Source organism: Doryrhamphus excisus, linkage group LG12 (assembly GCF_037039965.1).
Source record: "Doryrhamphus excisus strain RoL-2023G ecotype Guam linkage group LG12, RoL_Dexc_Guam_v1.1, whole genome shotgun sequence".
In the NCBI taxonomy this organism is placed as follows: domain Eukaryota; kingdom Metazoa; phylum Chordata; class Actinopteri; order Syngnathiformes; family Syngnathidae; genus Doryrhamphus; species Doryrhamphus excisus.
The window spans coordinates 7,131,538-7,150,336 of record NC_136368.1 but is presented as its reverse complement, the minus strand read 5'-3'; the positions used below and the strand labels follow the sequence as shown (position 1 = coordinate 7,150,336).

Below are 18,799 nucleotides of genomic sequence, written 5' to 3'. Positions count from 1 at the left end.
CTGCACTTATTCCAGATGTGCTTTCTAACTATGAACCAACCCACTTTCTAATATAGTGGGTATAGGAGTTGATAATAGATGATTAAAGTCTTTGGAGAGCTGATTGAAAAGAGTTTGGGAGCTACTGGCAGCTCATGAGAAGTAGCTGTATGTAGCTTATATGAAATGTGCTGTAAACACCAGTAGCAGGTAACCATCACATAACCCGTTCTTCATGTGATTAATTCAGTAAGTGACCTTTGCATGGCTTCAGGGTGTCATTTTTTCAAGTATGATCAAGCGTTGACCTTGTGGAACTATTAACGTTTACTTTTTTGTGGCCCCATCTCCTACAGTATATTGTAGGCTAAAATGCTTTGCAAATTGACATTGTCTATGTGTCCAGTATACATGATTTTGATTTGAACTCATTTGGTCTCCTAAATTTGACCCAAAATAACTAGTCCAAGCCAAAATGGCTAGTTTTGGCCCGTACAATAAATTCTAAGCCATAGAATCCGAGGAGCTATCTGTAGTTGAAACTTATGCCAAGTGATCACCTGAACCTCACAAATGCCATTTCATATTAAAATAATTCAAAATGCAATCTTGAGCCTACCTGCCTTTTGTCTGCTGACATATGCAGTAAAGTCTCCTTGCCCTTAAATTAAAGAGATTTCAATCCCTGATTAGCATCTCTGCGTCTTTTTGTCTGGTGGGCTTATCTTTCCTCCCCTCGACTTCAAGACAGGTCAATGTATCATCCCTGTGATAACAAATCTACCTTTCATATCAAAATGTTACATTTACAATATATTTAACCAAGATCAAACTGGTTATCTTTGCTACTGTACAAACATTCAATGCAGACCCATTTGAATGCAGACTGATGGGAGCAGAGGAGCCCTTATCGCTCATTCTACAGAACACTGTCCATCTATCTGAAGGGGAATTAGTTATCACAGGCCTACAGGGAGCCATTATAGAGTCTTGTCTCAGTGAATGGCTTAACCCAAGCCGCTTTGTGTTTGCGAGACGAGAAACATCAGAGGCCCCCAAAAAGACAATGCCAACCCTGGCTGAGAATTGGGTTTTCATCACAAAGTAAGTTTTCCATATATGTTCCATACAAAAGTACATGCATGCAAGAGCGTGGAGAGACTGCTTCAAATTCATACTCTTTTATCTGAAATCAGAAATTTGACTCGATCCAAAAACTTGACAATGAATAAGGACCTGATGATAATGTGGGTGTCTGACACCCACAGCATGATCAGTTGCACTGAAGGAACATCAAATCGTTGCAAACCCACTTAACCCAATGAGCTGAGCACGAGTGGAAAACCGTGATGACAAGTGAAGAGGCTCACCTGTATGCTCTTTTTGTAGACACAAGAGGGGCAAGCAAATAAGACAATCAGGATGAATATTATGGTCAGACCAGTGCATGCTAGAAAATAATCCTTCTGCATGGACGCTTGCCAAAGAAATGCAGCAGTGTCACAGTGTACCATTCATTTACCAGGAGCCCTTCGTACCAGCAGTATTAGCTATCCCTGCCTCATTTTGGTGCTACATTAATGCACACTCAGCCAGCTGCAACAAGTGATATTCATGAAGGAACACTGCACAAAATGTAGCAACACAACACATCATTTTTGAATGAACATGTAAAATTAACACATATAAATTTCTACAACAATTTTCATCGGAGGGCAGCACGGTGGTCGAGTGGTTAGCGCGCAGAACTCACAGCTAGGAGACCAGGGTTCAATTCCTCCCTCGGCCATCTCTGTGTGGAGTTTGCATGTTCTCCCCGTGCATGCGTGGGTTTTCTCCGGGTACTCCGGTTTCCTCCCACATTCCAAAAACATGCTAGGTTAATTGGCCACTCCAAATTGTCCATAGGTATGAATGTGAGTGTGAATGGTTGTTTGTCTATATGTGCCCTGTGATTGGCTGGCGACCAGTCCGGGGTGTACCCCCGCCTCTCGCCCGAAGACAGCTGGGATAGGCTCCAGCACCCCCTGCAGCCCTCGTGAGGAAAAAGCGGTAGAAAATGAATGAATGAATGAATGAATTTTCATCGGTTTATTCCTCGGCTTATTCCTCCGCCTCATTTTTGTCCGCTAACCCCTCCCACATTTCTCAACCAATTCAAACCAATCCAATGACAAAATGTTCAGCTCATTCAGGACATGTTGGCTATACTTTTGAAAAAAGTTCAAATTTCGTTGCCCCTCAACCCATTCACTCCGTGCTTGCCCCAACCAAGTCTAACTTTTTATACCTGACTGCTGCTCCCTGCTTTTAGCCTTGTTTTAGCTCTGAATGAACGTATGGATATTGTATTTTAATGCATCATTTATTTCATGTTTTTACTCAACTCTAGTTGTCTTTCTCTACTGTAAAGCGTCTTTGAGTAGTCAGAAAAGCGCTATACAAATAATTTTTTTTTGTGACAGTTTTTCCATTTAAAGGGGACCTATTATGCTCATTTTTCGACCCTTTGTATTGAGTTACGGACTCCTATAGAGCAGCTATACGCACAATAACCAGCGCAGAAAACCTTTTACAGGGCTCTACATTAAAAACCAAAATGACTTGCCCATAGGGAATCCTTAAGGTGAGAACTACTTGCCCGAACTTGCCCCATGTAAAATGAAAAGACTGCCATAATGATATCATGTAATTTTTTGTGGCATCACATGAGAATCTCTAATAAATAAAATAATAAAATAAATAATACCTTACACATGGTAGTCGTAGTAAGCAGTGATATTTATAAGTTGTGCACCACAATGAAACATTATTGAATAGACACATTTGTGTACTAGTAAAGTGTTTTTAATCCAGAAAAAAAGCTCAATGGTCAAACAATAATTTGTGAAGCAAAGGTGAGAAAAATCCACAGAGAAATGGAAGCGCTAGATTTTGTAGCTTGTGCAAAATCAGCACTTGGTATTGGATCTAATCGCTGGTGTTTCATTGTGACCATGTAAAATTGTCACAGCAATGGGATTCACTCACCTGTGCCATCATTTGATTTGCTGCCGTTAATAAAATACTTGTTTAGGAGGCACTGGTTCATCACTTTTTGGTGTTTCCTTCAGAATTAGACGATGGATGACGCCATGATGGATGTTTTCGGAGTCAAACGATCGCTGATTGGTTGATCGCGAACAACGGGTGTGGGTAAAACGCGGAATGTGGATTACGGACCGCGGTCTAAATAAACTATTCTGATTGGTCCATTTCAAGATTTGCAAGGATTGCTTTGCAAATTACCACTGGAATTACACAGTCCGTGTTTTACCAACACCCAACAAGAACCGCTTTTAAAAAAACTCTTTTTAAAGTAGTACGGCATGCCAAAGTGCACTTGCCCGACGGGAATATCACTGATTGGATTTACTTGCCCGAATTTTGTTTTAACTTGCCCCGGGCCATCGGTACATCGTTATTGTCGAGCCCTGCTCTTAGCTTTTGCAGAATCTGCACCTATTCCAGATGTGCTTTCTAACTATGAACCAACCCACTTTCTAATATAATGGGTATAGGAGTTGATAATAGATGATTAAAGTCTTTGGAGAGCTGATTGAAAAGAGTTTGGGAGCTACTGGCAGCTCATGATCTACTGGTTGGAGAGCCCTGACCTCAGAGTGCTAACGTAGCACAACTGGTGCGGTGGAGCTCAGGAGAAGCCGGATGTGTGGCAACCTTGCCTGCCCGAGGCATAGCACCCATTGTCGGATACACTTTGTCAGAGACGTCGATGGTGCGGTGGAGCTCAGAAGCCGGACGTGAGGACACTGTGTGAATTCGGCTGCACGGTGATTGAGTGGTTGGTGCACAGACCTCGCACGTAGGAGACCCACCTTCAGCCCTCTCTGTGTGGCGTTTGCATGTTCTCTCTGTGCATGCGTGGGTTTTCTCCGGGTACTCCGGTTTCCTCCCACATTCCAAAAACATGCTAGGTTAATTGGCCACTCCAAATTGTCCATAGGTATGAATGTGAGTGTGAATGGTTGTTTGTCTATATGTGCCCTGTGATTGGCTGGCCACCAGTCCAGGATGTACCCCGCCTCTCGCTCAAAGACAGCTGGGATAGGCTCCAGCGCCCCCTCTGTGAGGATAAGCGGAAGAAAATTAATGAATGAACATTTCAAATTCTTTTATTTTTGGCCTTCCAAAACAAATAGACTAACTAGATGGGTTCAACTACTGGTGAAAAATTATTTAACATTTTACATTACTATGATATTCCACTTATTTGACAGTGGTAGATTGGTCATCTTCCAACCCCTTGGTTGCTGGTTCTATCATTGCGTTCTATCCCACATGTCTCAACCACTTCAAGCCATTCCATCATCAAAATGTTAAGGATATAGCCTAATGTTTCGTATAATGAGTGTATGTGACAAGCTAACTAACAGTCACTTTTTCCAAGTACAGCACATTACTGTGGAAAATATTGTTTTATTTATGTAACCCTTGAGTGCTACAAATCCTGTAACATGCTCATGTCACATGATGTACAAGTGAATGACCTTCCACTTGATATGATATGGTCCACACAGACTTCTTTACTTTGATGTTAGATGTTCCACTGACTGGTTACAGCATTTGCTGGTAGTGTGACGGACATCCCACTGGTGTATTTGCATGGTGTTTGTGCCTCTCGGTTATGCATTGGCTCTCATTCATTTGTGGTGTTGGTTTCAAGGTGCCAATGTGCCAACCATCTAATCCAGAGCAACCCGGGACACATGGCCACAGGTGAAACTCCACTCCATTGGAATTCCACTTGCTGGGTGGCCACTCAGCCTGCTGAGTGCCGCTCAAGTGGAGTTGCTCCAGTAATTGACGACTCTTGTCATCATAGAATTCGCTTATAGGACCTGTACTATTGTTCTTTTGAAATCATGTTCATTATTTCCATTAAGTCACAGTTTGTATTGTAATTGTCTTTTATGCTGTGATCAGGGCTGCAGATACCTTTTCACACTAAGTGTGTAATCATTAATATGTACTATGTGATGATATAAGCATGAAATATAAGCATATACTTAACTACATTATAAAAATATTTGTACCATGGTGAGCTTGTGTGGCGCAAGAAATGGTCAGAGTCAAACGTTTCATTAAGGAAACACTTTTTTTTGCTCATAATATCAGCATACGCCGGCACGGCGGTCTAGTGGTTAGCGCGCAGACCTCACAGCTAGGAGACCAGGGTTCAATTCCACCCTCGGCCATCTCTGTGTGGAGTTTGCATGTTCTCCCCGTGCATGCGTGGGTTTTCTGCGGGTACTCCGGTTTCCTCCCACATTCCAAAAACATGCTAGGTTAATTGGCCACTCCAAATTGGCCAGAGGTATGAATGTGAGTGTGAATGGTTGTTTGTCTATATGTGCCCTGTGATTGGCTGGCCACCAGTCCAGGGTGTACCCCGCCTCTCACCCGAAGACAGCCCGAAGACACGACTCTCGTGAGGAAAAAATGAATGAATGGATGAAAATCAGCATACATTCACAGTACACAAACGAACATTGAGGGTCATCAACTCGAAGCACTATCTCATTCCCATGCACACTTCCTCAACACAAGTACTGTATACTTCCTGCTGGTGGTGTCAAATTTACTGGAACATTTTTAATAGTGTCCAAGATGTTTTTATTTTTTTTTGTTTGTTTTCACATGGTAACCTTTGCATATGCCAGATCACATAAATTAGTTGTTATTAACATAGCCACACTTAGACCTATGGAGAAAACAATTGTATAAATAAGTTATGTGATTGTAATTACATTTATGTCGTCCTGAATATGAGGTTGCACTTCTGATATTTTTAAGTGCATGTCTGGAAGTAGGGCGTTTGCCTGGAGATAGCGTCATGCCAAGAACATTTTAAGGATGTGTGAACCTGATGTCATATTACCGTTTGACGTCGAGAAAGCCTTCTTTGACACGTCGTGAGCAACGAGTGTTAAAAGTTAGACGGAACGAGGTAAGAGAAATGGAAAATATTAGTACTATAAATGTGCGTACTTTAACATGTGGATGATTGCATTTCAAAATTCGGTTGTGTGTTTATTTTTTTTTATTTTAAGGAAAAATATTGTTTAAACAGCGTTTTAGCATTGCACTCGCGCGTGCGCAGTATACACGCCGCCCAGCCGGCTAAGCTATCGGCCAGATCAAGCAGACAGATGTAAGCTAGCACAGACATAAATTAGACAAAGAAACCTTCCGAAGAGTCTGAGTGAAAAAGACTTCAAAGTGACGGATGGTGAAAGGAGCGACTGTGGCACAAAGCTATACACCTTACTCGATACACATGGAAGTATGAAAGTTAAAGGTACGCCGTCAGTATGTATTTTTGAACTTTTTTGGCAGTCAGTGCACAGGTTAGCTTCGGCTAGCTGCTAGTTAGCCGACGTTGTTTTCCCACCAGCATATTGGACCGAAACGTGAGGGCTTATGTTAGCTTGATTGGTTAGCATTCTTGTCAGTGACCTGCATAGGCCCTTTGTTTTATACTAGGTCAGCGATAACGTTATTATTATTAGTAGTAGTACTCTACCCGGGATTACAGTCTTAGCTTTCAGCGCTTCGACGATACGGATGTATAGTGACTTGTTCACTTGAGGGTAAACGTAGACTTAAATGTTGTGTGTCAAGCTAGCCGATTGTTGTTAGCCGCATTAGCGCTTCATAGCTAACAGGAATCCAACATTAGCCTTGCTAGTGAGAACTTAAATGCTAGTTTGGATTAAGTACAAGTACGCTAGTCGGTTTTCTTTGTCGTGTTCGCAGTATTTCATGGAGATCATTTTTCGCGAAATTAACTGTTGTGCATTCTGGATATTGATGCCAGTAGATACGCTGGACGACATCTATTATGGCTTTTGAATATGATGTTGACACTTTGTTGATATTGTTTTGATCTTTTCAACAGCTTCTGTAGTATGGTTTATTCTATGTAGGTCAAAAGGATGTGTTCGTTTAGCACTTATCTAAAAAATACCACATTTTGTGCTTCTTTAAAGGCAAAAGAAGGCAGTCAAACTTTGTTGACTCATCTGTGGTTATTCAAATGTGCGAACCAATAACTTTAGAGCCTGCCTGTACTAAATATAAGCACATTATGCTATAATAGCCAATTATGCAGCGTATTCATAGCCTTCATTACCTGGGTAGACTTGCAGTCTGTTATTTTAAGTAATGATTGTGACTGGTTTCACAGCATTTATTTTAGCTGGCTTTCTATTAAACATAGTCATACAACTGACATGCCCTAGTAACACAAAAGCTTTTATTAGGACCCGAGCACAAACGCAAAGGCCCTATTGTATCTTCTTAAATTATTTTCACACAGAGATGCTATGTTCATTTCCAAGGCCTAATATTTGCCCCTTTTCCCTTGTAGACTGGAATATGAAGATGGGGCCATGAAATATCCTGTCAAATATTAGACACACAGCACCTTGTAAATACTACATCATCTGAGAGGTAACTTTTTTCACATTTGACTGTGTTATTCTCAAATGTTATCGAGACTCTCCTACAAACTGATGCCCATTTGACATAAGGTTGTCTTGTAAAAATTTGAAGAATGTTAATAACAGCACAATGACAAACAAGTCATTAGTGTATATATAAAGTCATTAGTATATACAACCATTTTGACCAACAGTTCAGAACACTGGTTTATGTAGATACTCAGTCATCCAGAAAGGCTTCAGACTAAAGATGCTCTGATTAATCGGCCACCGATAAAAATCAGACGAGTTCTGTGCAAAAGCATGTGATCGGCATATGGCAATTAATGCCCTTTCAATGGCAATCACAAAAGCCAAACATCTCATATTATTGCAGCATGCAGGTTTTATTGAGTGTGTTCTGCACACCTTCCTTTCCTTCACTATGAGCAGGTGTGTCAAACCGAAAAAAAACAGTCATGTTTGCAGTGTGGACCTGCCTGTCATTTGTAAGCATGATATAAAGTTTGCACCCTGCAAAACATGCCATGAAAATATCTTGCCATGGAAGTATGTTAAAGAGCTTTAATTTAACGAGGCAGTTGAAGAACAAACACTTGATGGAATATGGTTATTTTTTTTGAGACTCACAATTTGATCACTAGTCAAACGCCAGCTAATGTAGCCAAATCTCTGAACACTTGCCTGTTGAATATGCGTGGCAGTCCCAAGTCTAAAGCAAATACCCCACCTTTATAATCCTACGGACAAGGTGACCGGTGGAAAACACCGGGTTCGCTGGCTGCTCCCACCTACATATGCTGGAATTCCAGCTAGAACTCCACCATTGTACTCAATCTCACAGCCAGTTTCCTAAAAGAAGGCGTCTCATTCATGCAGTGGAGAGCTTTGACAAGCAATGGTTTAAAAAATTAAAGCTGTTTTGTAAATGACGACATCAAATAATATGTAAATGCATATTAACTTGGCAATAAGAACTGTTAAAAGGCCATTGTTTTTGTTTGTATTGTTTTGCATCATTATGTTTTGCCGAGTGTTTCCCAGTGGTCATTGAACACATCACAGTTGTGTGCTCCAAGACCAAGTGGCAGGTATATAACTGATGCTGCCACAAAGACATTCATATTTTTGGCCATTTGTTGTCGTTTCCAAATGCTGTGTGTAAATACATCAAGGTGAGCTGTGATGGTATTATGTCTCTGTTTGGAAGTTAAGTCATGATAGCACACTCGCTCCCTCTTAGTCACATCAAACAACGATGTGATCATCTGTAAAAGAGACTCCAAGGCTCATACCAATGTTGAGTCTGCATTCATTTCGTGTTTTTAATTTGATGTTGGAAGTTATTGTTTTTGAGACTTCTGCTCTATGCAGTCAGACAGATTGTAGCTTGCAGCGCTAGTCAACTTCTTGATAAGGTTTCACATCTTCAGTGGTCATCTTAAAACGGCTCTGGTTACATTGTGCTTATAGCATTACCTAACATACATTTTAACTCCAACCATCTGTTCACACAAACAAATCACAATGGCCATTCGCCCTCCCCACTCGCTCTCATGGCTGCGTGAAAATCATCCAAATAAGAGTTAAATGTGAGTTTAGAAGTGTAAATACAGGAGCTAGACATGCCTGGCTCCTTTCATAAAAGCGGTTGTGTTGATCATAACAGTTGGATGAACTTTGTCACCTTGCAATCTCCACATTGCAACTGTTAAAGATGCTTATGATGCTCATTTTCCGACCCTTTATTGAGTTGTGGACTCCTCAAACCCGAACAGAAAACATTTTAGATCTTCCAGAATCTATCTTCCAGCACCTATTCCAGGTGTATTTCCTTGGATTTGTGCTTCCCGCCAACACGGTCTGTTTTAATTTATTCCACCCACGGCCGCCTCTGGGCATGCCCACTTCGCTGTGGTTGGTCACACTCCCAAACTTTGTCACTACAACAAGAGCTAATTGAAAAGTAATTAGGTGCTACTGGCTGGAGACCCCTGACTTATCGTGCATGAACTTGAGTGGTAACGTAGGCACCGTTTGGTGCGATGGAGCCAGAAGCCGGACATGAGGGCGCCTCGTTTACTAACTACAGAAAACATCGGTAGTGGAAATGTGCTCACTCTGTTTTTTACGGGACTGCCTGTTCCAGACATCGGTGAGCACTGTGGTTCTCTCCAACTCCGTGGACGCACAGCATGTCCGACATTAATGCACGTTTCCTTGTGAGAGCGCACAAAAAAAATCACAATAGGTCCGATTGAAAAATTATGCCATAGAAAGGAATATCATACCGGTGTATGTGAACTGGAAGACGCCATGTTGTTGCAAAGCAACTGCCAATTTAAATCTGGAACAGTGTGAACGCACTTCGCCAACCCAAGATTTGCACAGTTCATGTGAGTCACTTATTGCAGTGGTTGTCCACCGTGTCCAACCACTGCAAGCATTTCATAATGCTATCCACCAGTATGCCCAAGAATTCAAACAGCTCTGCTTTGTTTGATGGCTTGTGACTGTGTAATTCATCCGACACTGTAATGGAATGGCTGTCATATATGTAAAGATGCCGAATTCACAAACATGAAGTGGTCTCTTTACATTCTTCTGAGTTGTATTTTATTAATTGTAACTCACGTGTTGAGTCAAAATGTTTGACTTGTTGGCCCTGTTCATGTTCTGCAATCTGGAAAATCACCCAGCATTTCCATCACTCTTAACTCATTCTGTCCAAGTCATTATTCAAAAGACAACCCTTTCAGTAACAGCCATTTTAGACCATTTTGACTGATCTTTCAAGACACACAGAATATTGTGTTCAATGGTTATACAAACATAAAACATACCAAAAGAAAGATTAGACCCTTTAATCAGAAAAAAGTCTGTTTCTACCTTTTTTTTCACTTCCTTGAACGTCTCTTCTTTTCACTTTTGTAGAATTGGCTTCTTTATTTTACAATGTATGATGGTCTACATCAGCAAATGTAACCATTGAAATTGAACTGAATACATTGTACACCGTACAGAATCCTATAAAATATATAGTTTTTGAGTAATATCTTAACGTGTGTATCTCGATGTATGTCGAATTACCTTCCACAATTAGATTTACGCACCATAGTCCCAAGTGCACAGTCATCGAACACGGCTGGTCATCCAATGCTGCGAACTCCTGCCATTTTGCTCGTTTGACTGCTCATAAGCACTAACATCGTATTGCTGCCTCACTCTTTATCAATTCCTTTGCTTGATTGCCAACTGTCAGCTTGCCAGAGTAGAATTGGACAGTGGCTGACATTCAGACCTTTGTGGATGTAGATAAGATCAGTGTAGTTCCCCAATATTAAGGAAATTGGTGCTGATCAATCTGTTTATGCTGCTGAATGACATTGAATGTATTATGTATTACCACACAATAGGGTTCTTTTTTATCTTTTAATATACATTATGAATTTATGCAGCCATGTAAAAAACATATTCTCGGCTCATAGACATGGTTTTTGTAATGCAAATGCAATTTCTGGCCCTTATATTTCTTGAATTACACAGTGCTTTAAAGAGAAGAGTGCTACCTCCAAAGCGGTGATGTCACGGGTTCCCACCCCCCCTCCTCCTGGGGAGATGTCAAGTGGACCTGTGGCAGAGAGCTGGTGTTACACACAGGTTTGAGCAATCAGCACTTCAGACATGGTCTCCATGAGAAAATGTCACCTCTTATATTACGTACTCTCCACTCATGTCACTTTAAACTACTTTAAACTAAAAAAAAAAATGTTTCTTTTTGTGGCTCCAAGGTCAAGGTGGTGAAGTTTTCATACATGTGGACCATAAACAACTTTAGCTTTTGCAGAGAAGAAATGGGGGAGGTGTTGAAGAGTTCCACCTTCTCCTCAGGGCCGAACGACAAGATGAAGTGGTCAGTGGCTTTTTTCCAACTCGTAATGTTTGGAGTCTTGACAGTCACACTGGAAAAAATGGAGATCTGAATACAAATAGTTGTAAAATTACAAGACTAAAGTAAGAATATTACAAAATATATATTTGTTGAAATTTTTTTTAAATACGATTGAACAAACCAGAATCAGAATTACATACTAGGATTTATTCCTGTAAAAGTATAATCTTTTTTTGTGTAAAAAAATTATGTGTCTCAGGAAATTCTTGTTGTGAAATAGTTGGTCAAATGTTATAATTGCACAAAATCTTTTCAATCCACTTTGTATATTAAATACAATTTAAAACTGCAAACTTTCAGTACATGGCTAATTCAATTAAAATGGCGACAGTTTGTAATATTAGACGTATAGAGTGGTTAATATTGAATTGCAAACTACTGCAGGTTTATGAAACCTTGTAAACAGAATGTTAGGTTTGAAATGTACAGTGCAACTGTACTTGGTGTATGACCTTATGAATTTATCTTGGTGCCAGTTTTTTTAGTCTTAAGATTGGTCCACATACACCTGCGTCATGCTGTAGCTGTAAGAATGTAAAATATGTAATATCATCGATAAATTATGGTCCAGTTTTTAAGAGACATTTGCCCATTTGCTCATCCCTCAAGGCTTGAGGGAGAGTTTCTTGACAAAAGCAGCTGTACTGATCCACTTGTGTTTGACAGGTGTCTGCGGGTCAATCCAAAGGGACTTGATGATGAAAGCAAAGATTATCTGTCATTGTATTTACTACTTGTTAGTTGTCCAAAAAGTGAAGTCAGAGCAAAATTCAAGTTTTCTTTGTTGAATGCGAAAAGAGAAGAAACTAAAGCAATGGGTAAGTGCAGAACATCATCACACAGACAGCCGTGCATGTAAACACGATGATCATCTGTATTTCTTAAAGGAATATGTTTTCCTTGTTGTTGCAGAAAGCCAAAGAGCCTACAGGTTTGTCCAAGGCAAAGACTGGGGCTTCAAAAAGTTCATTAGGAGAGATTTTCTCCTCGATGAGGCAAATGGTCTTCTACCCGATGACAAACTTACACTTTTTTGTGAGGTAATCCTGGTTGATATCGTCTTTTATACAACAACCTTTATACCGTCTTTTTTGATATTCACTCCGGCTGGGCAGCCTCTCCTGTATTTCGCTCTGCGTAGCGAAGGGGTGCTCAAAGCTAGCAGCTGCTCCTGAATGTAAACAATGGAGCATGAGGCAAGCTACAAGTGTAACGGGATGAACATCCATAGCTGCACACTTGCTTAGGGGGTCGGTATGGAAAAAAAATACTAGTACAAAGAAAGCACTATTAAACACTAAAAACACAGTGGGAAATACGGACTTGCGGTAACTAGCTTTCACTCAGACGACACCATCTTGAAACATGAGACCGCTACATCAAATCCAGTTTATATTGATATGAATGATATGGTTATTTTTGAATAGTAGAATTGTAATTTAAATTCTTTAGTAATAATAAAATAAAATCCACAACAATTTGTCATAATATTCACAGCAGTAAAACCAGTAGCAATAGGAATTAGCAAAAATTCCACACAATCTGATCAGTAATAAATCACTGATACACACCGTTTTAGGTTAGAATGTCATGTTTGCTAGTTAAACCTGCATGCATTGTGTATTAAACGACATTATTTTGTTGTGATGTTGACAATTCTGTTGCTTATAATTAGTAATAGTGTCAGAATGTGTGCGTTAGTCTGGAACTCAGCACTGCTGTTGGTGTGTTAAGGTCGGCAGTAAAGTTAAAAAAGAGTGCCATACTAACTGTCAGGGCGCCAGATTACTGACAAGATGTTACTTACACAATATCACCTTCAAAGACTTGTTGAAGGTGTCTGAGTTGGGATTTGTTTAGCGCCAAAATGAAGCACTGCTCCTAGCTACATTGTATTTTTGTTTACGTTGGCACCGGTGCTGTGATACAGGGTTTCGGTACCATTGACACAATAATTGTGGAGGGGGAAGTAATTTTGTTTGTTAGGTCAAATATAATGAAGACTAAACATAGGGTACTGGTGACATTGTAGTGTATGCTGCTATACAGTATATAGTATTTTCTTAGTGATACAGTATGGGGGCTTTTAAATCTATTTTTAAAAATAGACCTTGTCAACCAACATGATTTCTTCAATATTAGCAGTTTTTATTTGTGCAGTGACGGTCAACAAATCCTACATCTCCAACCTATTTTGTAGAAGATGTTGTTACTTTGGGAGGCAGGCCTTAACTCCTTAATTAGCATATGAGGGATAGCTTTATTACATGATTATTTTCTTATTTGACACATGAAAACCTGTCATTTTGAGCACACATATAAACAAGCCCAACTCGGTTATTTGTGAATAGCTGCCTATGTTAAATTCTGACATCACTGTTGAATGTTGTCCAGTGACTCACTCGCCACCCTTCAGTTCAGACCAGATGTAGAACTTGAACCCAGTTGACATCACATAGAAATTGTTGGGTGGTCCTACTATCTTGGCTATCTTTTTGTCTACAGTTTTGACTGAATTTTTTTCTCATGCTAATTTGTTAAAATTAAAAACGAATATGTTGTTTCTTTGAACAGGTGAGTGTTGTCCAGGACTCTGTGAACATTTCTGGCCAGTCCAATATGAACATGCTGAAGGTACCAGAATGTCAGCTGTCTGATGACCTGGGGAACCTTTGGGAGTGTTCACGCTTCACAGACTGCAGTCTCTATGTGGGAGGGCAGGAGTTCAAAGCCCACAAATCCATCCTGGCAGGTAAGAAGGACTTCAGCACTTTGGAGCACGCTTGCCCTCTCTTCACATTGGTAGAACTTGCCTTCTGTATGATTTTTTTTAAGTTGTCATGAGGGATGTGGGCTTTTAACGTGTGACAAACCTATTTCACATTTCACTCTGGCAGAAATTGAGTTTGATTCAATAGCTTGTTTTTTTGCCAGATATTCCACATTTGCAGTGTGGCCCACACTCGGTGATAATCAATTAGGGTGGCATCATTTATCCTGTTTTCTAAATGCTGCTCTGAGAGCATTTAGCAGGCCCCCATGACAGAGAAGTGCTGAAAATGGCCTTTGTAGGACATGTCATGCCTCTTCTTAATGGCCTCTCTCGCAGAGCCGTAAGCACCTTGAAAGGCGACCAAGGGTCTGTACTCCTGGCTGGATTTGCAGCAGCCTGGTTCTGCAGTGGCTGCTAATCCGTCTGACGAGCACTGCCTGGCCCTGCTTGACCTAAATGGCTCTAGGATGCAGGAGCCTGAAAGCCTTGCTGTCTTTTCCAGCTTGTGTCCATTAGACATGGTGGCAGCAGCTGCTGTGGTCAGATGGGAAAAGTTGACGACGCTGCACTAACAGTCATTTTAACATTGACAACATACTGGCAGTGCTCTTTGATTGCTCTTTTTTTGTATATTTTTTTTAGTTTTTTTGCTTAAAAGGTTATCATTGACTGTGCTTGTATTTTTATCACTGTTGTATCTGCATCTTTGACAGCAAGGTCACCAGTCTTCAATGCAATGTTTGAGCATGAAATGGAAGAGAGTAAAAAGGTAACAATCCACTTTTTGCTTTAGGGATAAATGTCCCCTTCATTGATATTGAAAACCTGTGTTTTGTCGTCGCCTCCCAGAACCGTGTAGCTATAAGTGATGTGGACCCAGATGTTTTCAAGGAAATGATGGGCTTCATATACACCGGGAAGGCCCCAAACCTGGAGAAGATGGCAGACAACCTGCTGGCAGCTGCAGACAAAGTAAGCCTTGACAAAAATCAGTGTTTTTCTTTAATCAAAATACCCCAAATAAACTGCAAAATAATACATGAAAATCGCATTCCCAACATTGTAGGGGCTATTACAATTACAAGGGTTGTTATTTATTACATTCAGCTGCACACTCCATCTCTCATCAATGTGCCTCACACACTTGACTGAATGTTAAAACTGAAATATCCCCACACTGTGACATTCACCTTAAAATCGCTTTTGTGTTGCCATTTATGTTGGCGTATGCTGGCTCCATGCTCACGGAGCTGGCTAGGGTAGTAGGGTAGTAGCGTGTAGCCCCGCCTCCACAAAGAGGCTGAATGACGAGAGAGCCCTCTCTCTCCATTCACTCTATTTATAGAACCATTGCGCACAGACAGATGCAGAGTGAACCCTCTTGCCATCGTGCTTGTGTGTCAGAGACACAAGCTAGACTTATTGTGTACTACTGTGTACATGCAGCAGCTAGTCCGCCCGCCACAGTCCACAAACAGCATATACGTTCGCCGATGCTTGGCTTAGTAATGTTTGGTGTGGCAGGAGGGGACACAGTATGTTGTCACAACATTGCTAATGGTGAGGGGATAGCAGGAATGTAAAAAAAAAAGGGGGGGATAGTGGCATACCGGGTAATACTCACGGGAGAGTTCTTGATGTATGACATCTGTCACACTTAAATGTTTCAGAACATCAAACAAATTTAAATTAGGTTTTTCATTTGATTTTTTTCCCCTCCCTTCACGAGTTTCATTTAAAAACTGCATTTTGTGTTCAGTTATTGAACAGTATTTGGATTTGCTTGATGATCTGAAATATTTAAAGGGGATCTATTATGGTTTCAAAAGGTGTGGTAACTGCCCCTTTGTGATGTCATAGAGGGGTGTACACCCTCTTACTTCTATGGTTCATAGTTAGGAAGCACTTTGGGTGTGTGACCAATCACCGTGGAGTGGGTATGCCCAGAGGCGGGCCTGGTTGGAATAAATTAAAACAAAGGAAATACACCTGGAATAGGTGTAGAAAAATGAAAAATGAGCATAGTTCGTGTCCTTTAAGTGTGACAAACGTGAAAAAAATCACATCATTGTCTTTTTTTGGACCTAAAGTCCGCAAGTTTTCTAAGCTGTGAATGCTGAACTGCTAATGTATCACGTTCTTTTGCAAACTCAAATCAGCAAAAGTCTGAATTTTTGCACAAGTTTGGGTCTTGGCAAAAATGGTTTGTAGATACCCTGAACAGTACATAAGTATATGCACTACCTCAATAATAACAAGTACTTTGGAGAGCAGAGGAGCATTGTAAACGTGTTAGCAAGTCAAGACAGAATGGTGTAAATAAATATTAGTTTAGTGAAAGACAGGGTATGAATGGTGTCTTTAATTGACTTGTGTTGTGATGATGGAATATTGAATACGGAATGTAATATTGGGGTGAGACAAACTATAGACAAAACTCCACTTGTTTGTGTGGCATTGCTAAGTGCTTCTCCATGTGCTTCCAGTATGCTCTGGAGCGTCTAAAAGTCATGTGCGAAGAGGCCTTGTGCAACAGCCTCTCAGTGGAGAACGTGGCCGACACCCTCATCCTCGCAGACTTGCACAGTGCCGAGCAGCTCAAAGCACAAGCCATAGATTTTATCAACAGGCAAGTATCTCTGCAAGGGAGGAGGGAGGCGGGGGCAGGGAAAAAAAACTCCAGTGATAAATTTCTGCTGCCATTTCTGTTTACCATCCCTGAATGCTTACCTTTTTATCTCCTTGCCATAGGTGCAGTGTCCTCAGACAGCTGGGCTGTAAAGATGGAAAGAACTGGAATAGCAAGTATGTAATTAGCTGATATATGTGACACAAGATTAATAACACACTCTTATCTCGTCCCCGAGCAGATGCATTAGAATTCATTGTTTTAGCCCAAGCAGACGGAACACGATTTGCCTTTTTCACTTTGAAGCGGCGTATCGTCGTATCAGAGTTATTAATAGACTCATACCTGCAGCAACCCTGCAAATGGAGCCTTTGCCAGTTTCGAATGGAAGGGAGGGTGGTCGCGAAGTTTGCCTTTCTGGTGATTTGTTGTTCCGGGACACCTCGAAAGCATGCAAGCCACCATGAAGTGTCTGATCGCAGTATCTTGCATCTATTTTCCGTTGATTGATTTTTAATATGCACTTCCCCTTGTCCGTGGATTAACCCCCTTGTCTTTGCACTTGCAGCCACGCCACAGACATAATGGAGACCGCAGGCTGGAAGTCAATGATCCAGTCGCACCCTCACTTGGTCGCCGAGGCTTTCCGTGCCCTAGCGTCAGCACAGTGCCCGCCCTTCGGCCCTCCCAGGAAGCGTCTAAAACAGTCGTGACGCCCCGGGTGTCCGTTGCGCTGCAAAGGAAGGACTAGTGAGGATACCACTCTTTTTATTTCCACCAAAACTGAACACACTTGAAGAAAAGAAGAGTGGGCCTTCCTCACCGGGATGTGGGAAGGCCGGCACAATGGACGACTGTCTTGCTTTGCTGCCCCGACTGTCCGCTGTTCAGGGCGGGTAGCAAGTCAAACTGTCTGCTACTGTTATTTCCTGTCATTCTTCAAAAAAATGGCCTTAATATATCTGCCATTGCTCTGGAGTTCTTTTGTCTATTTTACTCTGTGCCTGCCTTGTCACAAAGACCAGGCCTCCTCCAGGTTGCACTAGTTCCCGTCTGTAGTCGTTTTCATATGGAGTTCGATAGGAACGTAACAAAGGTTGAACTAAATGGGAAATATTATATATTTGTAATGTTTAGCCCGTTTTGTGACCAGATGTTAAAGAGCATGAACACTTTCAGTGCAAGGTCAGTTCTTAACACTTTTTAAAAAGGTGTATGCCCCATATTGATGGCACCATTTCTATGTCAGCGACAGCTGAAGCATCCTCAGAAGACCAGTGTACAAGGAAGTCTGTTGTGTTGCATCTGTGTGGGGAGGAATCCTACATCACACATTAGGAAGCGTCAAATCTCGTCTTTGGACCGAACAAACATCAGAAGGTGCGTTTAGCCCGGCTCACATCGTAACGGCATTCAGATCAAGTCAGTGCACCGTCACGATTTTCAATTCTAAGACTTTAGTATTGCCAAGCTGCAAATATATATTCTCATCATATTGTGGTTAACTCAAAGTGGAAAGACTAATGCATGGTAATATTATTGTTGCGGAAAGTGTCCAAATTTTTTTTTTTTTTACTACATAACAATGTACTTTCTGACATTGGTGCAGAATGAAAAGAATTGGTGATGTACAAAAGAAAAGGTCCTCGGGAAAAGTGTAGGATGCTGAGCATCACTTCTGCCGGCAATGTCATTCTTTGTTCTGAATGAGGATTCGTCCTGTTTATTCGGTGCGTCTTGTATGTAGCGTGACGTGATACACACTTGAGGAGCATTTGTAAAATAGAAGTCGTCAACATGTTGAAATGTTTGGAAGTTGTCTGCAGGAATGGCTGTGTAAAGCAAATAAAACATTTTCCAGCACCTGTTTTTGTCTTTCTGTCTGTCTTGCATTGAAACAGTCCTGCATGATGCCTTGTATTAAATGGAACTATGTTAAGTCCAGATATGAAAGAAAGTAT

The 18,799-nt window shown here is 41.0% G+C and overlaps 1 protein-coding gene across 2 annotated transcripts; it reads left to right on the top strand.

Annotated features, from left to right (window-relative positions):
• The first annotated feature begins 5,941 nt into the window (after window positions 1–5,941).
• spopla (speckle type BTB/POZ protein like a) lies at window positions 5,942–18,701 on the top strand. Of its 2 annotated transcripts, none has more exons than XM_058082774.2 (12): window positions 5,942–5,989; window positions 7,412–7,494; window positions 11,031–11,144; window positions 11,276–11,397; window positions 12,103–12,254; window positions 12,349–12,476; window positions 14,011–14,188; window positions 14,923–14,978; window positions 15,059–15,181; window positions 16,696–16,838; window positions 16,961–17,014; window positions 17,407–18,701. In XM_058082774.2, the coding sequence occupies exons 3-12, from the start codon at window positions 11,067–11,069 to the stop codon at window positions 17,549–17,551; spliced, it is 1,179 nt and encodes a 392-aa protein (XP_057938757.2). In that variant the 5' UTR covers window positions 5,942–5,989; window positions 7,412–7,494; window positions 11,031–11,066; the 3' UTR covers window positions 17,552–18,701. The 2 variants fall into 2 exon arrangements, with proteins under 2 accessions (XP_057938757.2, XP_057938756.2); XM_058082773.2 differs by lacking the exon at window positions 5,942–5,989 and adding an exon at window positions 6,131–6,340.
• The last annotated feature ends 98 nt before the right edge of the window (window positions 18,702–18,799 follow it).